At 39.4% G+C, this 19,973-nt stretch overlaps 1 protein-coding gene across 1 annotated transcript in view; it reads right to left on the bottom strand.

Annotated features, from left to right (window-relative positions):
- Positions 1-7,933, bottom strand: part of TECTB (tectorin beta) — a 30,636-nt gene extending 22,703 nt beyond the window's left edge. Inside the window, exons 1-2 of the mRNA XM_082266694.1 lie at positions 7,723-7,933; positions 2,434-2,624 (exon numbers count right to left, since the gene is read on the bottom strand). Of these exons, the coding sequence (XP_082122820.1) occupies positions 2,434-2,624; positions 7,723-7,798 (267 nt within the window). The 5' untranslated portion in view covers positions 7,799-7,933. The remainder of the gene's footprint in view (positions 1-2,433; positions 2,625-7,722) is intronic.
- Between the last annotated feature and the right edge of the window lie 12,040 nt (positions 7,934-19,973).

Genomic DNA, 19,973 nt, shown 5'->3' with positions numbered 1-19,973 from the left:
TATTTTAAGACTTTGCCTATTGTTGACATTTTCTATAAAAAAGAATGTATACGGTTGAGTCTCAATGTCTAAGTAGTTATGGAAATGGTATGGAAGGTCATTGATAGTTGGTGGGTTCTATTTGTATTAGATTGTGATTTTAGAGAGTCCTGATCCCATAGCAGACAAACTTCAAACTTATCCAATTTCCTGCAGAAATTTCATTTTGAATAGAAATCCCATTCATTACTAAGCACAAAACAAATTGGGTGATTTTGCGTTGTCCTAATTTTGGGTAAATTCTGGGCTTTTTGCAGAATTTTTGCCATTTCAGCATAATGCATTGGAGTCAGTGGGAAATCAAAGTGGTTTTCAGTTGTGGGACCACAATATGATTTTTTATGTCCAAATGCCCCATGCCATGAGAACGTTAATTACCCTCGCAGCAAAGAACTAGGAATGTGCAACTGTGTGTGTTCCCAGTTCTCAGTTAAGTCAAGTTAACAGACGCATTCCAACGCTGCAAAACTTGTTTTGGGCATCTATGTTTCATAAAAACTCTTGGCCCAAAAAGGCTAATAAGGTTTAAAGGTTTCAGGGGGGAAACCTACCACATATTGGCACAGATCTTTATAAATGTATGTATTTTGACGGTATTGTACTGCAACCCACTTGTCCCAGATGTCCTTAAAGTAAAATTAAAGGCAAAACTTTTTTTTTAGCTTTGGATAGAGTGGAGAGAAATTAGAACACCTGTCATATTTTTTTTTTTTTTTTGCTGCCTGTACCCCTGTTAACCACTTAAGCCCCGGAAGATTTTACCCCCTTCCTGACCAGGGCCTATTTTGCGATTCGGCACTGCGTGATTTTAACGGACAATTGCGCGGTCGTGCGACGCTGTACCTAAACAGATTTGACGTCCTTTTTTTCCCACAAACAGAGCTTTCTTTTGGTGGTATTTGATCACCTGTGCGATTTTTTGATCTTGCGCTATAAACAAAAAAAGAGCATCAATTTTGCAAAAATAACAATATTTTTCACATTTTTTTATATGAAGTTCCCAAAAAAAATGTAAAAATCAAAATTTTTTAACATTTTCGGCCAATTTGTTTTATGCTACATATGTTTGGTAAAAAAAATCGCAAAAAGCGTATTTTGATTGGTTTGTGCAAATTTTATTGCGTTTACTAACAAAGGGAAAGATTTTTCTCATTTTTGTTGTTTTTTTTTTTTAACGAGTAATGGCGGCAAACTGCGATTTTTTTTGCGGGACTGGGACATTGCGGCGGACAGATCGGACCCTTGACTGACATTTTTGACACTTTTGGGGTTACCAGTGACATTACTGCAGTAATCAGTGCTATACATATGCACTGTTACTGTAAAAATGACACTGGCAGTGAAGGAGTTAACTGTATGGGAGAGGGAGGGGTTAAGTGTGTCCTAGGGGCGTGTTTCTAACTGTGATTGGCTGTGGCTACTAGTGTAAGAACAGAGATCAACGGTCCTACATAGTAGAACCGTCTGATCTCCATTCTTACACAGGGGAGACTGACAGGCGGCTGTGTTTACATTATCTCCCGCTCTAACGGACGATCGATCGTGAGTGCACACGCGCGGGGGGGGGGGTCCGTGACCGCGCGGGAGCGCGCCTCCGGCAGCGCGTGTTCGCTCCCTAGAACCTCACAGGCGAGAGGCTTAGCCCTACGTCGCTTTGCCTGTTTGGGGCTGACTGCCGACGTAAATAGTTGTGCGGCAGTCGGCAAGCGGTTAAGGAGAATCATCCTTTCTACTGGTCCTATTTACTATTATCATTGAACGTGAAAGTAAAAGAAAATCCCAAATTTTGGGTTGTCCCCAGAAAAGTAATAGAGGGAAAATCTTCCAATGGGGACACTAGTTCTGGTGACCTGGGGGTCCCCCGAGGAATTCCCTCCCTGTTTGGCTATGGGACAGGAAGTGAAGCGAAATCCCTACAATGGGACACAGATGGCTAATAAAAATCTGACAGGGCTTATAACCCTCCCTTCTTCTATACAAAATGGAAAAAAAAAAACATTTTGCCTATAGTTCTACTTTAGATTTCAATATGACACCATTCACTGCTCTACTGAGATTGTCCTCTGTCCTACTGACTTGCTCACTGCCTTGCTGCTATGAATATATATATACGCATGTGTGTTTGAGCTTTGGGGTGCACACTCTAATGCAATAGACTGCGCACACCTATGGTCTTATTGCGGGGTCACATAATGATGCTAGCATTCTTATATGATTTCGTAATACAAGTTTGAGCTTTGCAACAAGCTCTTAGGTGTGCCAATGACAAATCTTTTTCTTCACTAATATCTGCCCACACTTGGTACAGCAACCTGAACCGGCATGGTCTAATTCAGCATGATGTGTGATAATCCCTGTAGTAGGGTGTTAAAGGTTCAGAGGTGTCATACTTACATCAGACTGTGTCCCACAGTATGACTTATTTCTGGGTGACAGATCAGGAATGGAAAACTGATAGTAACCAGACTCAATAATGCCGTTATAACACACTCCACCTAGGGCCAGCTGGGTAATCTCCCATCCGTAGGGGCACTCTGGAATTTTAGCCACAATAGACTTAGGATAGCAATGTACTATGATCACATCTGGAACAAAACAAAAAAAGAAAAACAACAAAAATAGAAAAATATTAGTTTTCTGCATTGAACAAAACTAATGAAAACACACTTTCCTTTAAAATACAGTGACACTTACATAGCTGCAACTAAGTCCCCTCAACCTAACGAATGCAAGAGAGCAAAGACTCAAGTTTTTTGTGTTCCAGTTTTAGCAAATCAAGTCAAAATATTTTTTTCTGATTCTTGTGCTTTTCAAATAGGTCTTTCTACGTAAACTCCCGCCGCAGCGCCTTATTGCTTTTATTTTTGGGATATGACACACAGGGGTTTATTTACTAAAGGCAAAAAGACTGTGCACTTTGCATAGTACAGTTGCTCCAGAACATAGTAAATGTGTAGAAGCTCTGCTAACTTCCATCATCCAATTATGTGCAAGCAAAAATTCTGTTTTTTTTTTTTTTTTCCTGTGCACTTTGCAGTTGCCCCTGCAAGTGCAGTTGCTCCAGAGCTTAGTAAATGAGGCAAGGCTTCACTTTGCAAAGAATACCCAATCACGTGCAAGGAAAATAAAAGAACAGTATTTTTGCTTGCACATGATGGAAGTTAGCAGAGCATCCACTCATTTACTGTGTTCTGGAGCAACTGCACTTGCAGAATGCAACTGCACTTTGCAAAGTGCACAGTCTTTTAGCCATTATTAAATCAACCCCACAGTCTCTCTCTGGGTACAGTGTAATGCTATAGGGTAGAGTAAAGAGGAGTGAACTGGAGTAGAGTAGAATGAAGTAGAGCAGCAAAGATTGAAGTAAAGAAGAGCAGAGTGGAGTAGAATAATGTAGAGTAGAATAGAGGAGAGTGGAGTAAAGTAGTGCAGAGTAGAGTAGAGTGGAGGGGGTAGAGTAGAGTAGAGTGGTAGGGGTAGATTAGAGCAGAGTGGAGTGGAGTGGATTGGAGTAGAATAAAGTAGAGAAGACGAGAGACAGTAGAGTAGAGTGGAGTGGAGTAGATTAGAATAGAGTGGAATGGAGTGGACTGGAGTAGAATAAAGTAGAGAAGAAAAGAGACAGTAGTAAGTAGTAGTAAGAGTAGAGTGGAGGGGAGTAGACTGGAGTAGATTGGGGTGGCAAAGAGTAGATTAGGGTGAATAAGAGTGAAATGGAATATAGTAGAGAAGAATGCTGTAGAGTGGAGTGGAGTAGAATAGATTATAAGTAAGTAGAGTAGAGTGAAATGGACTAGAGCAGAGTGGAATGGAATAGATTACAGTAGAGTAGAGTGGATAGGAGTGGAGTAAAGAAGAGTAGAATGTAGTGGAGTACATTAGAGTATAATGGAGTAAAGTAGAGTAGAGTTGAGTGAAGTGGACTGGAGAGTAAAGAGAGTAGAGTGGGGAAATCAGAATAGACTGGACTGGCGAAGAGTTGAGTGGAGTGGAGTAGAGTAGAGTAAAATAGAGTGGAGTAGATTAGTGTAGACTGGCGTGGCAAAGAGTAGAGTGGAGTGGAGTGGAGTAGAGTAGAGTAAATTGGAATAAAGGAGAGTAGAGAAGAGAGGAGTAGAGTAGAGTGCAGTGGAGAGGAGTAGATTAGAATAGAATGAAGTAGAGCAGAGTGGAGTGGAGTAGAATAGAGTGGAATGGAATAGAATGAAGTGGACTAGAATGGAGCAGATTAGAGTGGAATGGAGTAGAGAAGAGTAAAGAATAGTGGACTGTAGTAGAGTAGAGTGGAATGGAGCAGTGTAGAGTAGAGTGGAGTGGAGTAGAGAAGAGTGGACTGTAGTAGAGTAGAGTGGAATAGAGCAGTGTAGAGTAGAGTGGAGTAGAGTACAGTAGAGTTGATAGGAATGGAGTGGAGTGGAGAAGATTTGAGTAGAATGGAGTGGAGTAGAATGGGTTGAAGTACATTAGAGCAGGGTAGAGTGGAATGGAGCAGTGTACAGTAGAGTGGAGTGGAGTAGAGAAGAGTGGACTGTAGTAGATTAGAGTGGAATAGAGCAGTGTAGAGTAGAGTGGAGTAGAGTACAGTAGAGTTGATAGGAATGGAGTGGAGTGGATTTGAGTAGAATGGAGTGGAGTAGAGTGGGTTGAAGTACATTAGAGCAGGGTAGAGTGGAATGGAGCAGTGTAGAGTAGAGTGGAGTGGAGTAGAGAAGAGTGGACTGTAGTAGATTAGAGTGGAATAGAGCAGTGTAGAGTAGAGTGGAGTAGAGTACAGTAGAGTTGATAGGAATGGAGTGGAGTGGATTTGAGTAGAATGGAGTGGAGTAGAGTGAGTTGAAGTACATTAGAGCAGGGTAGAGTGGAATGGAGCAGTGTACAGTAGAGTGGAGTGGAGTAGAGAAGAGTGGACTGTAGTAGATTAGAGTGGAATAGAGCAGTGTAGAGTAGAGTGGAGTAGAGTACAGTAGAGTTGATAGGAATGGAGTGGAGTGGAGAAGATTTGAGTAGAATGGAGTGGAGTAGAATGGGTTGAAGTACATTAGAGCAGGGTAGAGTGGAATGGAGCAGTGTAGAGTAGAGTGGAGTGGAGTAGAGAAGAGTGGACTGTAGTAGATTAGAGTGGAATAGAGCAGTGTAGAGTAGAGTGGAGTAGAGTACAGTAGAGTTGATAGGAATGGAGTGGAGTGGATTTGAGTAGAATGGAGTGGAGTAGAGTGGGTTGAAGTACATTAGAGCAGGGTAGAGTGGAATGGAGCAGTGTAGAGTAGAGTGGAGTGGAGTAGAGAAGAGTGGACTGTAGTAGATTAGAGTGGAATAGAGCAGTGTAGAGTAGAGTGGAGTAGAGTACAGTAGAGTTGATAGGAATGGAGTGGAGTGGAGAAGATTTGAGTAGAATGGAGTGGAGTAGAGTGGGTTGAAGTACATTAGAGCAGGGTAGAGTGGAATGGAGTAGAGGATAGTAAAGTAAAGTAGGGTAGAGAAGTGGAGAGGAGAGGATAGAATACAGCAAAGTCCTATCCAATGAATCTGTTGGAAGCTTAAAAGATGGTGCAAATGAAAGCCATTTTGATTATTAAAAACTTCATCATTAGTTTTTTGTTTTTTGAAGGAGGGGAAAGCAAAGGAGGGGTAAAGTATAAGCTGAAGACACCAAAAATACTTTAAGATTTTGTATACACTAATATCTTTCCATATTATTACACTGTAATGTCTTTTTATTTTCAATGTATATTTGTTATGTATGTAAAGAAATTTATTAAGAGAATAAAAAATAAAATAAAAATAAAAAAACCTCATCATGGTTCCAGATGTTGATTTTATCTTTCAGAATAAAAAATATTTGGAACAATCAGACATATTTGAAACGGGGACAAAGGTTGGAACACAATACATGTTCATCAAGTTCACTCAATAGAAAAATAAATACATTAAAAACCTGCATCCTCAGAACTGTAAACACGCAGTTGATCAAAAGAAAGGCAAAAATCATTTTACAACATTGCCCAATTTGCGCCAAAAGGGGTAAAATAATCCTTCTTGATCAATTGTGAACATTTCCGGGCTGACCGGCCTAGAGTGTCAGTACTAACTAATTATGAATTAGTATGATTTTTGTATATCTAATACTTTTTCTCTAAAATTATTTTTTTAAAGAAATTTTTTTTGCATTAAAAAACATATATTCAGCCTTTTTTATGTATTTTTAAACAGTCTACATAGTTGGCTAGAACTAGCTCCTGTGGGAGTCTGTCCTACTTTTTCTCAACTCTGACTGAAAAGAAGCCTTTCCATATATAGTGGTTCAGCACCCTTTTTTCCAGCTGAGACTCAAGTTCTACAACAGTAAATAGAAAAGGATCAAAATGACAGATCCCATTTAATGCATGAAAAAAGTACATGATCCTTTTTCCACAACTCAGCACACCACCACATATGGTATATCAGTTATGGTGTGCAGCGGTGTGTTGTTCTGTACTGTACAATGTGTTGAGGGGACATTGACAATGAGAGGCAACACAATGCACCCCACATAGAGCAGGTGCATTGCCATGTCATTGTGCGATAATGTGTGCATTTTAGTGCACTTGCTACAATGGTGTGCAAGAGCATTATTCATTTGTTATAATATAAACTATCATTATGTTTATTAGCATTGCAATACTTATTATTACTATTGCTGCTACCAATATAACATTTATCCAAAGCAATTCTCTTATGTAGTGTACTGACTATGATAACGGCTCCCATGCTGACTGTCCTTGATTTCGGTGTACTATGTTATGGTCAATGATGTGTATTGTCGCAGTGCCGGCTGCTACAGATAGTGTTAGCTGGGGTAAGGAGGGGGAGGAGGTTCCATCAAAATAGTGGTATGGGACCCATGATAAGTGGGTGCACCCCTGCATGATGGCACAATGTAATAAAAGGATATTAATAGGTACTGCCAACCACATCATGATAAAGGCATAAAGTTTTACCTTAGCTGCTGTTTTTTTTTTTTTTTTTTTTAGTTATCTTAAGTATTGTTTGTTCACAAAAATACATACACCATCTTTTCTTTAAAAGGACAAATCTTTCTGGGGGCATAAACAGGCAGAGGATTTGTCACCAAAAATTCAGATGTATACCCAGTTTTAATTCCCAGGATGCCAATCAAGGCTGTGATTGTTTGCACTGCAATGGCATGATTTTGATTTGTTTTTTTCTCAGACCGTAATAAATCTTTTCATTATGAAAAAAAAAAAAAAAAAAAAAAAAAATATATATATATATATATATATATATATATGTATATATATATATATATATATAAGTGTACATATATATATATGTGTATCAGACCGTAATAAATCTTTTCATTATGAAAAAAAAAAAAATATAAATATATATATATATATATATATATATATATATATATGTATATATATATATGTGTATATATATATATATATATATATATATATATATATATATATATATATATATATATATATATATATATTTATTTATCTAAGCAACATTTTTTCTACATCCACAAATGATTTGCCCTTTTTTTGAATGTTTCTATCTGTTCATCAAAAGCCACATTTTAATCTGTTGCATCACTTTCAAAACTGTGGAATTACTTAATAGTTATAAATGATGCACCAAAGAATAAAATGTATTTTCTTCTGTATTCCTCACCTTGTTTATTGGGGGTACACTTTGCTGCAGAGCTCGCTATCAAAACACTGAGCACAACGAGGGTAAAAAGCACCATTTCTTCAAAGCAAGGTAAAACATAAAAAATGTTAAGTAAAGCAATCACCACCCAGTATCTAGAAAAGCCCAACGTCTCAAAGATCCAGGATTGTCACCTTCATTGCCTCCATGTTCTGTGCCTGGAAGAAAGGCCAATAAAGATCAAAAAACGTGCCTCATTATTTCTTATTGATTGATATTTTCAAAATCACAAATATTACTTATATAAACATACATTCATATGGGATATTATAAATCATCTGTAAAGACATCTGTAGTTACCAAAATATTTATACTTTTATGTACTTATTTATATATAAATTATTTATTCATTACTTATCTAACAAAAAGTGAGTGGAAAAATTAAGCATAAAGATATGTTACAATTTATCAATAAATAAATAAATATATAAATAAATAAATAAGTTATTTTTAAAAAATATTTTTTCTTCCATGTACAGTATTAGGGATCATTCAATTTGAATACATTGTTCTATATTTTCCAGGCAAAATAGATTGACCAGAAAATCTATTGTTTTTAATGACAACATTTTACCATGTCATGTAGCACTGAAGAAAAGTCCTGCATGCTAAATATTGGATGTGTAAACAAATCTTTCATAAATACATTGCCCTTATATTAGTTTTCCTTTTATATAAATACATATGTTCTTACTTTTTTTTAGTTGTCATTATTTTATTTTCTGAGACTCTTTATTTTATATTTTTTATCACATATTTACAATTTATAATTTTATTTAATTTTTGTATTTATTTATCTGCTCCATTGTTTTCTTAATAAAATGTAAACAAAAAAGAACAATGCAGTCTGCAGCAGCTAAAATGCATGTCATTCTTGCACACTTTAAGGCTACAGTTGCAACTTGCTGCATTTATTGTGTGCTGCAAAAAAAAAAAACAAAAAAAAACAAAACACTATTGTTGCATCTTGGGTGCAGTGCCCATTAAAGCCCACCACCCATGAATTGTGACACATGTAAAACGCGTCACACTGACACTGCACAAGTTCTACAGATTAAAAAAAAATAAAAAATAACAATATGCAATTGATGTAACAAATATCTCACTTAGAAAAATTCAAACTGAGTGCTCTCAATAATGTCTAATGCAATTATTATAGTATAATATACAGTGTGTGTGTGTGTATATATAGATATATAGCTATATATATATATATATATATATATACACACACACTATATTTACACACACACACACACATATATATATATATATATATATATATATATATATATATATATATATATATATATATATATATATATATATATATATATATAGTAAAATAGTTTGCTACTAATTGTGTAGTTTTTTTTATTTTTAAGATAAAAAATAACTTCCGCTTACACGTTATAATTTACTATATGTAATGTATATATACTATTTTACTTTAGTATATATATATATATATATATATATACATATATATATATATATTAAACTGTATCTTTTTTTAAGATAAAAAGTAAATTCTGCTGCTTACTTGCTATAATTTACTATGTATACACTATATTTACTTTAGTATATATATATATATATATATATATATATATATATATATATATATATATATATATATATATATATAGTAAAATAATTTGATAGTAATTGTATAGTTTTTTTTTTTTTTTTAATAAAAAAGTAACTTCTGCTTACCTGCTATATTGAAGGTTTGGCAATTTGGGCAGTCATGACTTGTCAGTCTTATATATCTGTATATTTTTCCCCCAGTGTGAACCATCTGAGTTGTACCGTACAGGTATCTTCCCTTTTATAGTCTAGAGGCTAAAGAGTAGTGATCCAGAGATAAGTGTGAGCTGCCAATAGAAGAGCAGTGTTCGGTCTGACACTGAACACATTCTCCATGACCTGGCAATGCTCAGGAGCTGTCTGTGTCTCAGCAATACATTTACATAATGAGCATTCACATTGTAAATATTGTCCGCTGGTGTCATGTATGAATGTATGCGCTTAAAGGGAAATGATCATTGGTTTGGGCTTAATTAGGTCAAAATAAGTCATTAGGCTTTTACATAATTCTTAACAAGCAGTCAATAAGCTTTAAAATAAGCGCTCGCTGATCTCTGTAGCTGCAGCCACTGTTAAAGAAGAACTATGGTCTCCTATTAAAAACTTAATTATAACTCCACAGTTTTCTCTTAGTCCCCTTACAAAGTCCCACAAATACCCATTGGTCCTGCCAGTAATCAACCAAACGCAGCTTCCTGTGATAGGGTGGTAACAATGCTGCACTGCTCTGCTCCTGAATTCAGAGCAGAGTTGTCACGCTCGTGTAGGCGGTGCCTTCTTGTATGACAGTAGGATGAGAAGATATTGCAGGGGGTGTGGCTATCAGCAATGTCTTTAGCTTGTCAATCAGCACCTGGCCGCACATAGCCCCGCCCACTGCTTTCTTAATTGGCAGAACTAATTGTGCTGCTGAAGCCGTCCCACTCCAAGCTGCAGTGTCTAGGAGGGGGAGCGAGAGAGACATAAAGGGAGGATTTTGCTCAGTATAGGAAGGTGAAGAAAGTTTAGTGTTTTCTTTATGAGTTTTGTACATCACATAGCAACTAGAATTGGGAATTGTTTAGACTGCAATACAGGAGCCTTTAGTTGTACATTAACCACTTGCTGACCGTCCAATAGTAAAAATACCTCATTACTTTGACGTTGAATACCAGACTTATGGCAGCTGCTAGCTGCCATAACCCCAGTATTTTTATTTTTTTTACTATGGCCGATTCTCTGTAAGATAAAAGTGGTACCACAGGCGCATTCGCCAGGCGATCACCTTTAGAAGCAGAAGGGAGGTTGTCCCCCCCCCCCCCCCTCCATTGGGGACATTGGGGAGAGGGGAGGAGAGGAGAAAGGGAGCAGGAGAGGAAAGGGGAGGAGAGGAGAGGGGAGGAGAGGATAGGGGAGGAGAGGGGAGGGGAGGGGAGGGGAGGAGAGGAGAGGAAAAAGGGAGGAGGAGAGGAGAGGAAAGGGGAGGAGAGGAGAAAGGGAGGAGGAGAGGAGAGGAAAGGGGAGGAGAGGAAAGGGGAGGAGAGGAGAAAGGGAGCAGTATAGGGGAGGAGAGGAGAGGGGGAGGAGAGGAGAGAAGAGGAGAAAGGGAGAGGAGAGGGGAGGGGGGGAGGAGAGGGGAGGGGAGGAGAGGAGAAAGGGAGGAGGAGAGGAGAGAAGAGGAGAGGAAAGGGGGGGACAAGAGGAGAGGAGAGGGGAGGAGAGGAGAGGAGAGGGAAGGAGAGGAGAGGGAAGGAGAGGAGAAAGGGAGAGGAGAGGGGAGGGGAGGAGAGGGGAGGAGAGGGGAGGAGAGGAGAAAGGGAGCAGGAGAGGAGAGGAGAGGAAAGGAGTGGAGAGGAGAGGAGAGGAGAAGGGAGGATATGAGAGGAGAGGAGAAAGGGAGCAGGAGAGGAGAGGAGAAAAGGAGCAGGATTGGGGGATCTTCACTGCAGAAATTAGTGGGGAGGAAGCCAGCAGGTTTGTAGATTTAGGTACATTTTTACAGTCTATGAGATCCCTTGAAAAATAAAATGAGTAGGAAATCCTGCAATATTTTTATTTTTTGGGCCAGCTAAGAATTCTACCTTAAGAACATGTAAATATTTAAAAAAATGCATGGCCTGTCCATAGTTCTGCCTTAAATTGATGATTTATGTTTTATGACATGTATTTATTATATAATGTTTTTTGTTTATAAAAATGTAATACACAATAGTATATCAGTATCTATCTATCTATCTATCTATCTATCTATCTATCTATCTATCTATCTATCTATCTATCTATCTATCTATCTATCTATCTATCTATCTATCTATCTATCTATCTATCTATCTATCTATCTATCTATCTATCTATCTATCTATCTATCTATCTATCTATCTATCTCCAGACTCTATATCCTACTCCAGACTCTTTTCTTTCTGCTTCCCAGCTCTGCCCCAAGCTTCTTAGGTAAGGAGGGTGCACTGTAAGGTAAGGAAGGGTGAGAGACTTTTGACTTTTGATGGTGGGGGGAAGCTTGACATACAATTCTATGCCAGTTAAAAAGGAGGGTCACACATTACCAGTATCATCCACAAGAAAACCTTTTGGAGACTGCTCAGACAGAACACCATGGCAGAACCGTGTTCCATCTGAGCAGTCTCCACTCTTCAATAAAGTTTTTTTTGTGGTACCCTCCTTTTCAGACTTGCATCATCTGCTAGCAGTGGTTCTCAATTCCGGTCCTCGGGACCCACTAACAGGCCAGATTTTAAGTATTACCTTGGGGGATGCAGACTAGAATACTGCAATCACTGAGCAGCAAATGAGATCACCTGTGATGTAATTTAGTTATCTTGCAAACCTGGCCTGTTGGTGGGTCCCGAGGACCGGAATTGAGAACCACTGTGCTACAGGAGTGTGAGTGGGCTCCATCCTGGGTACACAGCTGCCCTTCACAGCTTAAGTCTTTAGGCTACATTCACACCTGAGCGTAGCGTTTTCGCGCGTTTTTACCACGATTTTTAACGCGATTTTACAGCGATTTTTACCGTGATTTACAGGCGTTTTTACAGGCGTTTTTTGTGCAGGCATTTTTAGATTGAATAGAAACCAATGGAAAATGCCTGTAATCTGCCCAAAAAGAAGCTCATGTACTTTTTTGAGCGTTGGGCGTTTTGCTTACAACGTCAAAACGCTCAGATGTGAACAGGGGCCATTGAAATGAATAGGATTTGTCTTGTTGGGCGTTTTGAGAGCTGATCCTAGAGCAGAAAAACTCCCCAAAAACGCCCCAAAACGCCTAGATGTGAACGGAGCCTAAAGCGTAACTTCAATTTTGTTGATAAAAAACATTCCCCTCTGGATGATCTCTGTACAAGGATTTTAACAAACTTTGTTGCAGATTCCTACCATTTGTTATTCTGAAGAAATCATTGTTTGTTCCTCTGTGTCTCTGTGCTGATTGGGACAAATGGGAGTGGTTTCATAATTATCTATCAGCTGTGGCAGCTGCAGGGCACTAATGAGGAAATCTGCTGGGCCTGCATCCCATGATTCCCTATTTTAAGTATCTCACCAAAAATGACATTTTTGTTGCAGGGGATGCCAGAAATATGACTTGTATCTTAGGCAGACTTCTGGGAAAATCAGTGAGCCAATCACACAAGCAGGAAATGATGTTTCTGGGGTGTGGTCAGTATACATTTTGTGTACTGAACACCTCCAGGTAGCCATAATTCATTGCATTTTCAGAAAATTACAACAGCTGCAGATTGAAAAGGAAGGGTAATTTTAATACCATTCAATTACAATATGATTTGTGTCGCAATTGTTAACGTTTATTGTTTTTTTCTTTATTTGCTATTTTTTCCCCCCCACGAAAGTGGAGTTACCCTTTAAATTGTTACTACCAGTAATAATGGAATGCAGAGGCAATTATTTCATATGATAAAAAATAGATACATTTATATAGTCTTATAGATACAACCTGCCCATTGAGAGCAACCATAATACTGATGCGGCCCGCGATTAAATTGAGTTTGACACCCCTGCATTAGATCATCTAATGTACAGAATGGATCAAGGAGAGCAGAGCTGACCATGTTGTTTTCCAAGGCTGCAGATGACAACACAATTTAGAATACTTGTGTTGTACAAAGAAACTTTGATATAACCAGCGCTTCCCCTTGAACCTTTTAATTGGCCAATATGCATCACCTGAAAAGACGTAAAGCTCCTGGTTAGAAGAAACCTGGATGTTTGTATGGAGTAAATACGTACAATCTCCTGAGATCATCTCATTGAAAGATTCAGCGTCTCATTGTGGCCCGAAAGCCGATCTCGCTATTCAGAGCGCGCGCACAAAAGGTGCAGCCTAATCAGGGCAGTGGCAGCATTCCGGGGAGCGGACAGCAGTTTATATTACACAGCTGTCTGTCTATACGTGTAATCTGCATCAGAATGACGGACAAATAGAATCGTCTCAGTCACAACAGTGCGTGATACCCGCCCCGATAACAGCGCCGTGTCTCTCACATGCTAAATCCAGCCATTGTACAGACAATTTATTAAAGTGTATGTAAACCCCAACAATGAACTTCTTTATTTGCTACCTTTAGGTCCATTAAATATCCCATTGGAGCGCTTTTTTATATCTGTTTGATTACTGAAAATAAGTACCTGTTGATCCTGCCAGAAATCATGTGAGCTAATACATTCCTGTGCTGCATTCTTTCTCAGGTACTTTGTTGTTATTTATTTCTGAGGACTACAGAACCTCTACTCTATACAGTATGTTGTTGAGAAGAGGAGGGGGTGTTTTGTAGGTTTCTCCTAGGGTGACAATAGATGGCTCTCCATCATAGATACATTACAGTGAGTGAGTGAGTGTTGTCACCTTATAATAGGAAATGTGTTATTGGCAGAATCACCAGGTGACAATAAAAAAAAAAAAACTGTCCTGCCACTAGCTAAATTTTATACACCTATATCTGACAATTTGATAGAAATTAGCCAGAAGAGGAGAGGGGGAGGCATTCTGTAGCCCTGCTCTTGGGTGACACTGCTCCTCCATATGTATGTACTATCAGGATCACTAAGTGAAAATAAAAAAAAAAAACTGTCCTGCCACTGGTTAGTTTTTACACACCAATATCGAACAATTTGATAGGAATTAGACGGAATAGGAGAGGGGGAATTGTTCTTTTATCCTGCTCTAGGTTGACACCGGTGACACTACTCCTCCATATATATGTACAGTCAGGATCACACAGTGAAAAAAAAACTGTCCTGCCACTGGCCAGTTTTTACACACCAATATCTGACAATTTTATAGGAATTAGCCAGAAAAGGAGAGGGGGGGGGGGTGTTCTTTAATACTGCTCTTGGGTGACACAGGTGACACTACTCCTCCATACAGTATACTGTATATGTACAGTCAGGATCACAAGGTGAAAAAAAAACTGTCCTGCCACTGGTTAGTTTTTACACACCAATATCTGACAATTTTATAGGAATTAGCCAGAAAAGGAGAGGGAGGGTGTTCTTTAATACTGCTCTTGGGTGACACAGGTGACACTACTCCTCCATACAGTATACTGTATATGTACAGTCAGGATCACAAGGTGAAAAAAAAACTGTCCTGCCACTGGCCAGTTTTTACACACCAATATCTGACAATTTTATAGGAATTAGCCAGAAAAGGAGAGGGGGGGGGGTGTTCTTTAATACTGCTCTTGGGTGACACAGGTGACACTACTCCTCCATACAGTATACTGTATATGTACAGTCAGGATCACAAGGTGAAAAAAAAACTGTCCTGCCACTGGCCAGTTTTTACACATCAATATCTGACAATTGAATAGGAATTAGCTAGAAGAGGAGAGGGGAGTTGTTTTGTAGTCCTGACTGATGACTGTCAGGACTGATGACATCATCTCAACCTAGGTAAAGTCACTGACTGGAATTCAAGGATTTCTTTTTTTATGACAAAATATGGAGCTTTTATGAAAAATGGTAACTTTGTATATTTTGACATGTCCGGAATTTATACATGTGGACTTGATAGCTAGTAATAGGTCCACTTTGCTTCTGAAAGCCTCTGTAGAGTAGATAGAGCTGAATGCAGCTGGGGCAATGGTACTGATTAACGATTTTCCTGGTTCAATTTCAATTTTAGTTGTAATTTTATCAGTTAAGAAACAACAATTGGATGAAAAACCAGAATAGTATAAAATATTGTGTAGGATTAATTTCTTAAACCTAACTCTGCAGAGCACAATTTTTAAATGTTACATTCAAAACAAATACGATTCCACACATATTGGAGTCATGTGTATCAATGTGTTTCACTTATAGAAGAAAATAAAGAAGAGTTGATTTCCCTACTGCCAAAAGCAAAAAAAATGTGATGGAAATGGATCATGTCTGACACTGACAAAGACTAAAGTGATGACAACAACATCTGCAGCAATACCAATGAAGCCAGTGAAGTTTAAGACAGTTCCTGGCTCCTGGAATAAATAATAAATGAGTAGGGCTCTATCCATCCATCCATGCATCAATCTATCTACAGTATCTCACAAAAGTGAGTACACCCCTCACATTTTTGTAAATATTTTATTGTATCTTTTCATCTGACAACACTGAAGATATGACACTTTGCTACAATGTAAAGTAGTGAGTGTACAGATTGTATAACCGTGTAAATTTGCTGTCCCCTCAAAATACCTCAACACACAGCCATACTTGTCTAAACCCCTGGCAACAAAAATGAATAAACCCTAAGTTAAAATGTCAAAATTGGGCCCAATTAGACATTTTCCCTCCCCGGTGTCATGTGACTCGTTAATGTTACAAGGTGTAAGGTGCGAATGGGGATCAGGTGTGTTAAATCTGGTGTTATCACTCTCATTCTCTCGTACTGGATCCCTGGAAGTTTAACATGGCATCTCATGGCAAAGAACTCTCTGAGAATCTGAAAAAAAGAATTGTTGCTCTACATAAAGATTGCCTAGGCTAGAAGAAGATTGCCAAGACGCTACAACTGAGCTGCAGCACAGTGGCCAAGACCATACAGTGGTTTAACAGGACAGGTCCACTCAGAACAGGCCTCGCCATGGTTGACCAAAGGAGTTGAGTGCACGCACTTAGCGTCATATCCAGAAGTTGTCTTTGGGAAATAGACGTACGAGTGGTGCCAGCATTGCTGCAGAGGTTGAAGGGATGGGAGGTCAGCCTGTCCGTGCTCAGACCATACGCCACACACTGCATTATATTGGTCTGCATGGCTGTCGTCCCACAAGGAAGCCTCTTCTAAAGATGATGCACAAAAAAGCCCGCAAACAGTTTGCTGAAGACAAGTAGACTAAGGACATGGATTACTGGAACCATGTCCTGTGGTCTGATGAGACCAAGATAAACGTATTTTGTTCAGACGGTGTCAAGTGTGTGTGGCGGCAACCAGGTGAGGAGTACAAAGACAAGTGTGTCTTGCCTACAGTCAAGCATGGTGGTGGGAGTGTCATGGTCTGGGGCTGCATGAGTGCTGCCGACACTAGGGAGCTACAGTTCATTGAGGGAACCATGAATGCCAACATTTACTGTGACATACTGAAGCAGAGCATGATCCCCTCCCTTTGGAGATTGGGCCACAGGGCAGTATTCCAACATAATGACCCCAAACACACCTCCAAGAGGACCACTGCCTTGCTAAAGAAGCTAAGGGTAAAGGTGATGGACTGCCAAGCATGTCTCCAGACCTAAACCCTATTGAGCATCTGTGGGGCATTCCCAAACAGAAGGTGGATGAGCTCAGGATCTCTAACATCCACCAGCTCTGTAATGTCATCATGCAGGAGTGGAAGAGGGCTCTAGTAGCAACCTGTGAAGCTCTGGTGAACTCCATACCCAAGAGGGTTAAGGCAGTGCTGGAAAATAAGGATGGCCACACAAAATATTGACATTTTGGGCCCAATTTGGACATTTTAACCTAAGACCTTATAACACTAAGGAGTCACATGACACCGAGGAGGGAAAATTTAGACATTTTCAGTTAGGGGTGTACTCACTTTTGTTACCAGCGGTTTAGACAATTATGGCTGTGTGTTGAGTTATTTTGAGGGGACAGCAAATTTACACTGTTATATAAGCTGTACACTCACTACTTTACATTGTAGCAAAGTGTCATGTGTTGTCACATGAAAAGATATAAAGAAATATTTACAAAAATGTGAGGGGTGTACTCACTTTCTTGAGATACCGAACCTATCTATCTTTTGCCCTACCCCGTAGGATAGGATGGGTCCTTTGTTCTTTGCCTCAACCTTCTCACGAACCTCAGTATTAGGAGCATGTGCTCCATCATAGCAGATGGTTCCAGCATTCTGGTTTTGGCTGTGGCATTCTCCTTGTCTGTTTGTCGACCTGCAAGTTGATTGTTTGTGCCCAGTCACTGGATAGAGACCAAACCTGATTTAAGCTAGCCAAGCTTGTAGTCTCATGCTTGTGATAGCATGTGTAAATACCTGATCAAGCTTACTGTTTGTCTGCCCTACTCTGCTAGATTGGATTTCCCTGTATATGATCTCAGATTGGATATTGACTATTGTCTGAACCTTACCTGTCATTAAACCACTCTGCCTGTCATCCAACCACAAGTACCTGTTTGCTTTGCTCAGTTAGTGCATGCCCTGGCGTGGTAGCCAGCCACTATAGCATTGTGTATAAAACATATATATATATATATATATATATATATATATATATATATATGTGTCCTATAACACCTGGTTGAGTGTACAAACATACAATATCTCAGAAAATCACTGAATGTAATACCTTACTTCCCAACATAAGTGCTATATCAAAGAAAACAGGCACCAAACCAGGTGGTAAAGGAAAATTTAATATATTGTCACCCAGTAAAGTTGGCAACTACGCAACCATAAAATGGATTAACAATGGTAATAACACAGTTTAGCATACAGTACAAAGTGCTATAGTAAGGACTAGGCATAAGATGACATTTGGCATCTAGATCAGCATAAACAGTAGCAAGGCCACCAAAAGTGCAGCAATGAGCAGTAGAAGGTTTAATCTACCGAGTGCTGGAATTATTCTTCCAGAGAGCATTTATCGTGTCAAGGCTTGTCCCAGACTGACTGGGTATGCACTGCCCGAAAGAAATGGAGGATGGTAGAGGAGGGGATAGGGGAACAAAGGAGGCTTGCTGAATAAATATTACAGAAGGGGCAGTCCTTTGAGATGTTCTTCTGCCAGCTATAGTTGGGGCTCTTTAGGACCATTGGTGCACTTAATGACAGTATCAGTTAACCAGCATGCAGTATGTGTACAGTATAGGTATTGTATAGTATCAGCAGAGGGGCAAAGTAGATGTAGTTCAGTTGTGGTAAAGGTACTGTATAATGCAGTATAGGATTGGTATAGATGCAGTCCAGGTTTAGAATAAGTGCAGTATAGAGATCAGTATGGGAGTGTTATGAATTGTGTATACTTGGTGTCCTGCGTTCAGTGGCTCATTCCCTGCTAGCAGTATCAGCATTGGATGAACAGCCCTCTCACTGGTCCCTGGGATGCTGCGGTACCTCTTGCAGTAGAAATGGGACCCCTTCTTCTCTCCTCTCCAAAAGCTTCCAGTGATCTGCAGTGGGAAGCAGATTGTGAATGGATGCTTGAGTTTTCCTGTGGCAGTGGTGCAGGTGGTGTGATGTGGGCGGTACTGCTTTGCCCCCGGTGACCTCACTCCCTGACTCAGGCCTGGATCTCCACTGGTATGGTCTACTGCTGGCAGAAGAATATCAAGACAAAGGTGCTCTCTCTAACTCCCTTGGTGCCAAGAGAGAGAGTTTTCCCAAACATTTTAATAAAAATCATCTCTCCACTCCCCTGACTGCACACTGCCTATTGGGATCTGTATTGTAAGGAATACATTCATCCCCACACTTCTCCACCTAAGTTAAGAACTTCCCATGAAACTCCCAACAAGGCCAGATCATCTGAGCCAGGGTTCATACCTACATCCATCTCTGGACAAACCTAACCTAATGGCATGGAGGTGTGATATCTACCGTACCTTAATGAAGGCAAGAAAACACGCTACCAACATAACTTCCAACAAGTATATGGGAACATTTTGTGGAATAAACCTTTTTTAAGATTTTTTGACCCTACCTCAACATAAATAATGTGCTGGACTTCCTTCAGGAGGGCTTGAAAAAAGGACTCAGTTGAAACATGATGAAAGTTCTTGTCTCTACCACATCCGCCCAACCTGGCACTAGATGGTCCACAAATCCCCTTGTAGTTCAGTTTCTCAGGGTGTGTTTGAAGAAAAAAGAAACCAACCTTTCCACATTGGAGCCTATCATTTGTTCCACCGGCTCTATCTTCAGCATCTTTTCATCCAGCTCAGTTCTGCTCTTTATGGAACCTAAATTCTTAAAACAGCCTTCCTTGTAGCGATATCTGCCAGATACTTCTGAGCTCCAGGAATGGGCATTCTACTCCTCCTTGCCAATTTTCTTACATTTCCAACCTTTTTAGAGAAATCAGGTCTACCTCAAGTACTAGATGTCGGAAGCAAGGTAAAATCACACATCAAAGCAGCTATTGAGTTAAGATCATCAGAAGGACTCTTTCTC

The sequence above is a fragment of the Pelophylax lessonae genome, assembly GCF_965119305.1.
Source record: "Pelophylax lessonae genome assembly, chromosome: 9".
NCBI lineage: Eukaryota > Metazoa > Chordata > Amphibia > Anura > Ranidae > Pelophylax > Pelophylax lessonae.
The sequence above is the reverse complement of the archived record's forward strand: the minus strand, read 5'-3'. Positions and strand labels throughout refer to the sequence as shown.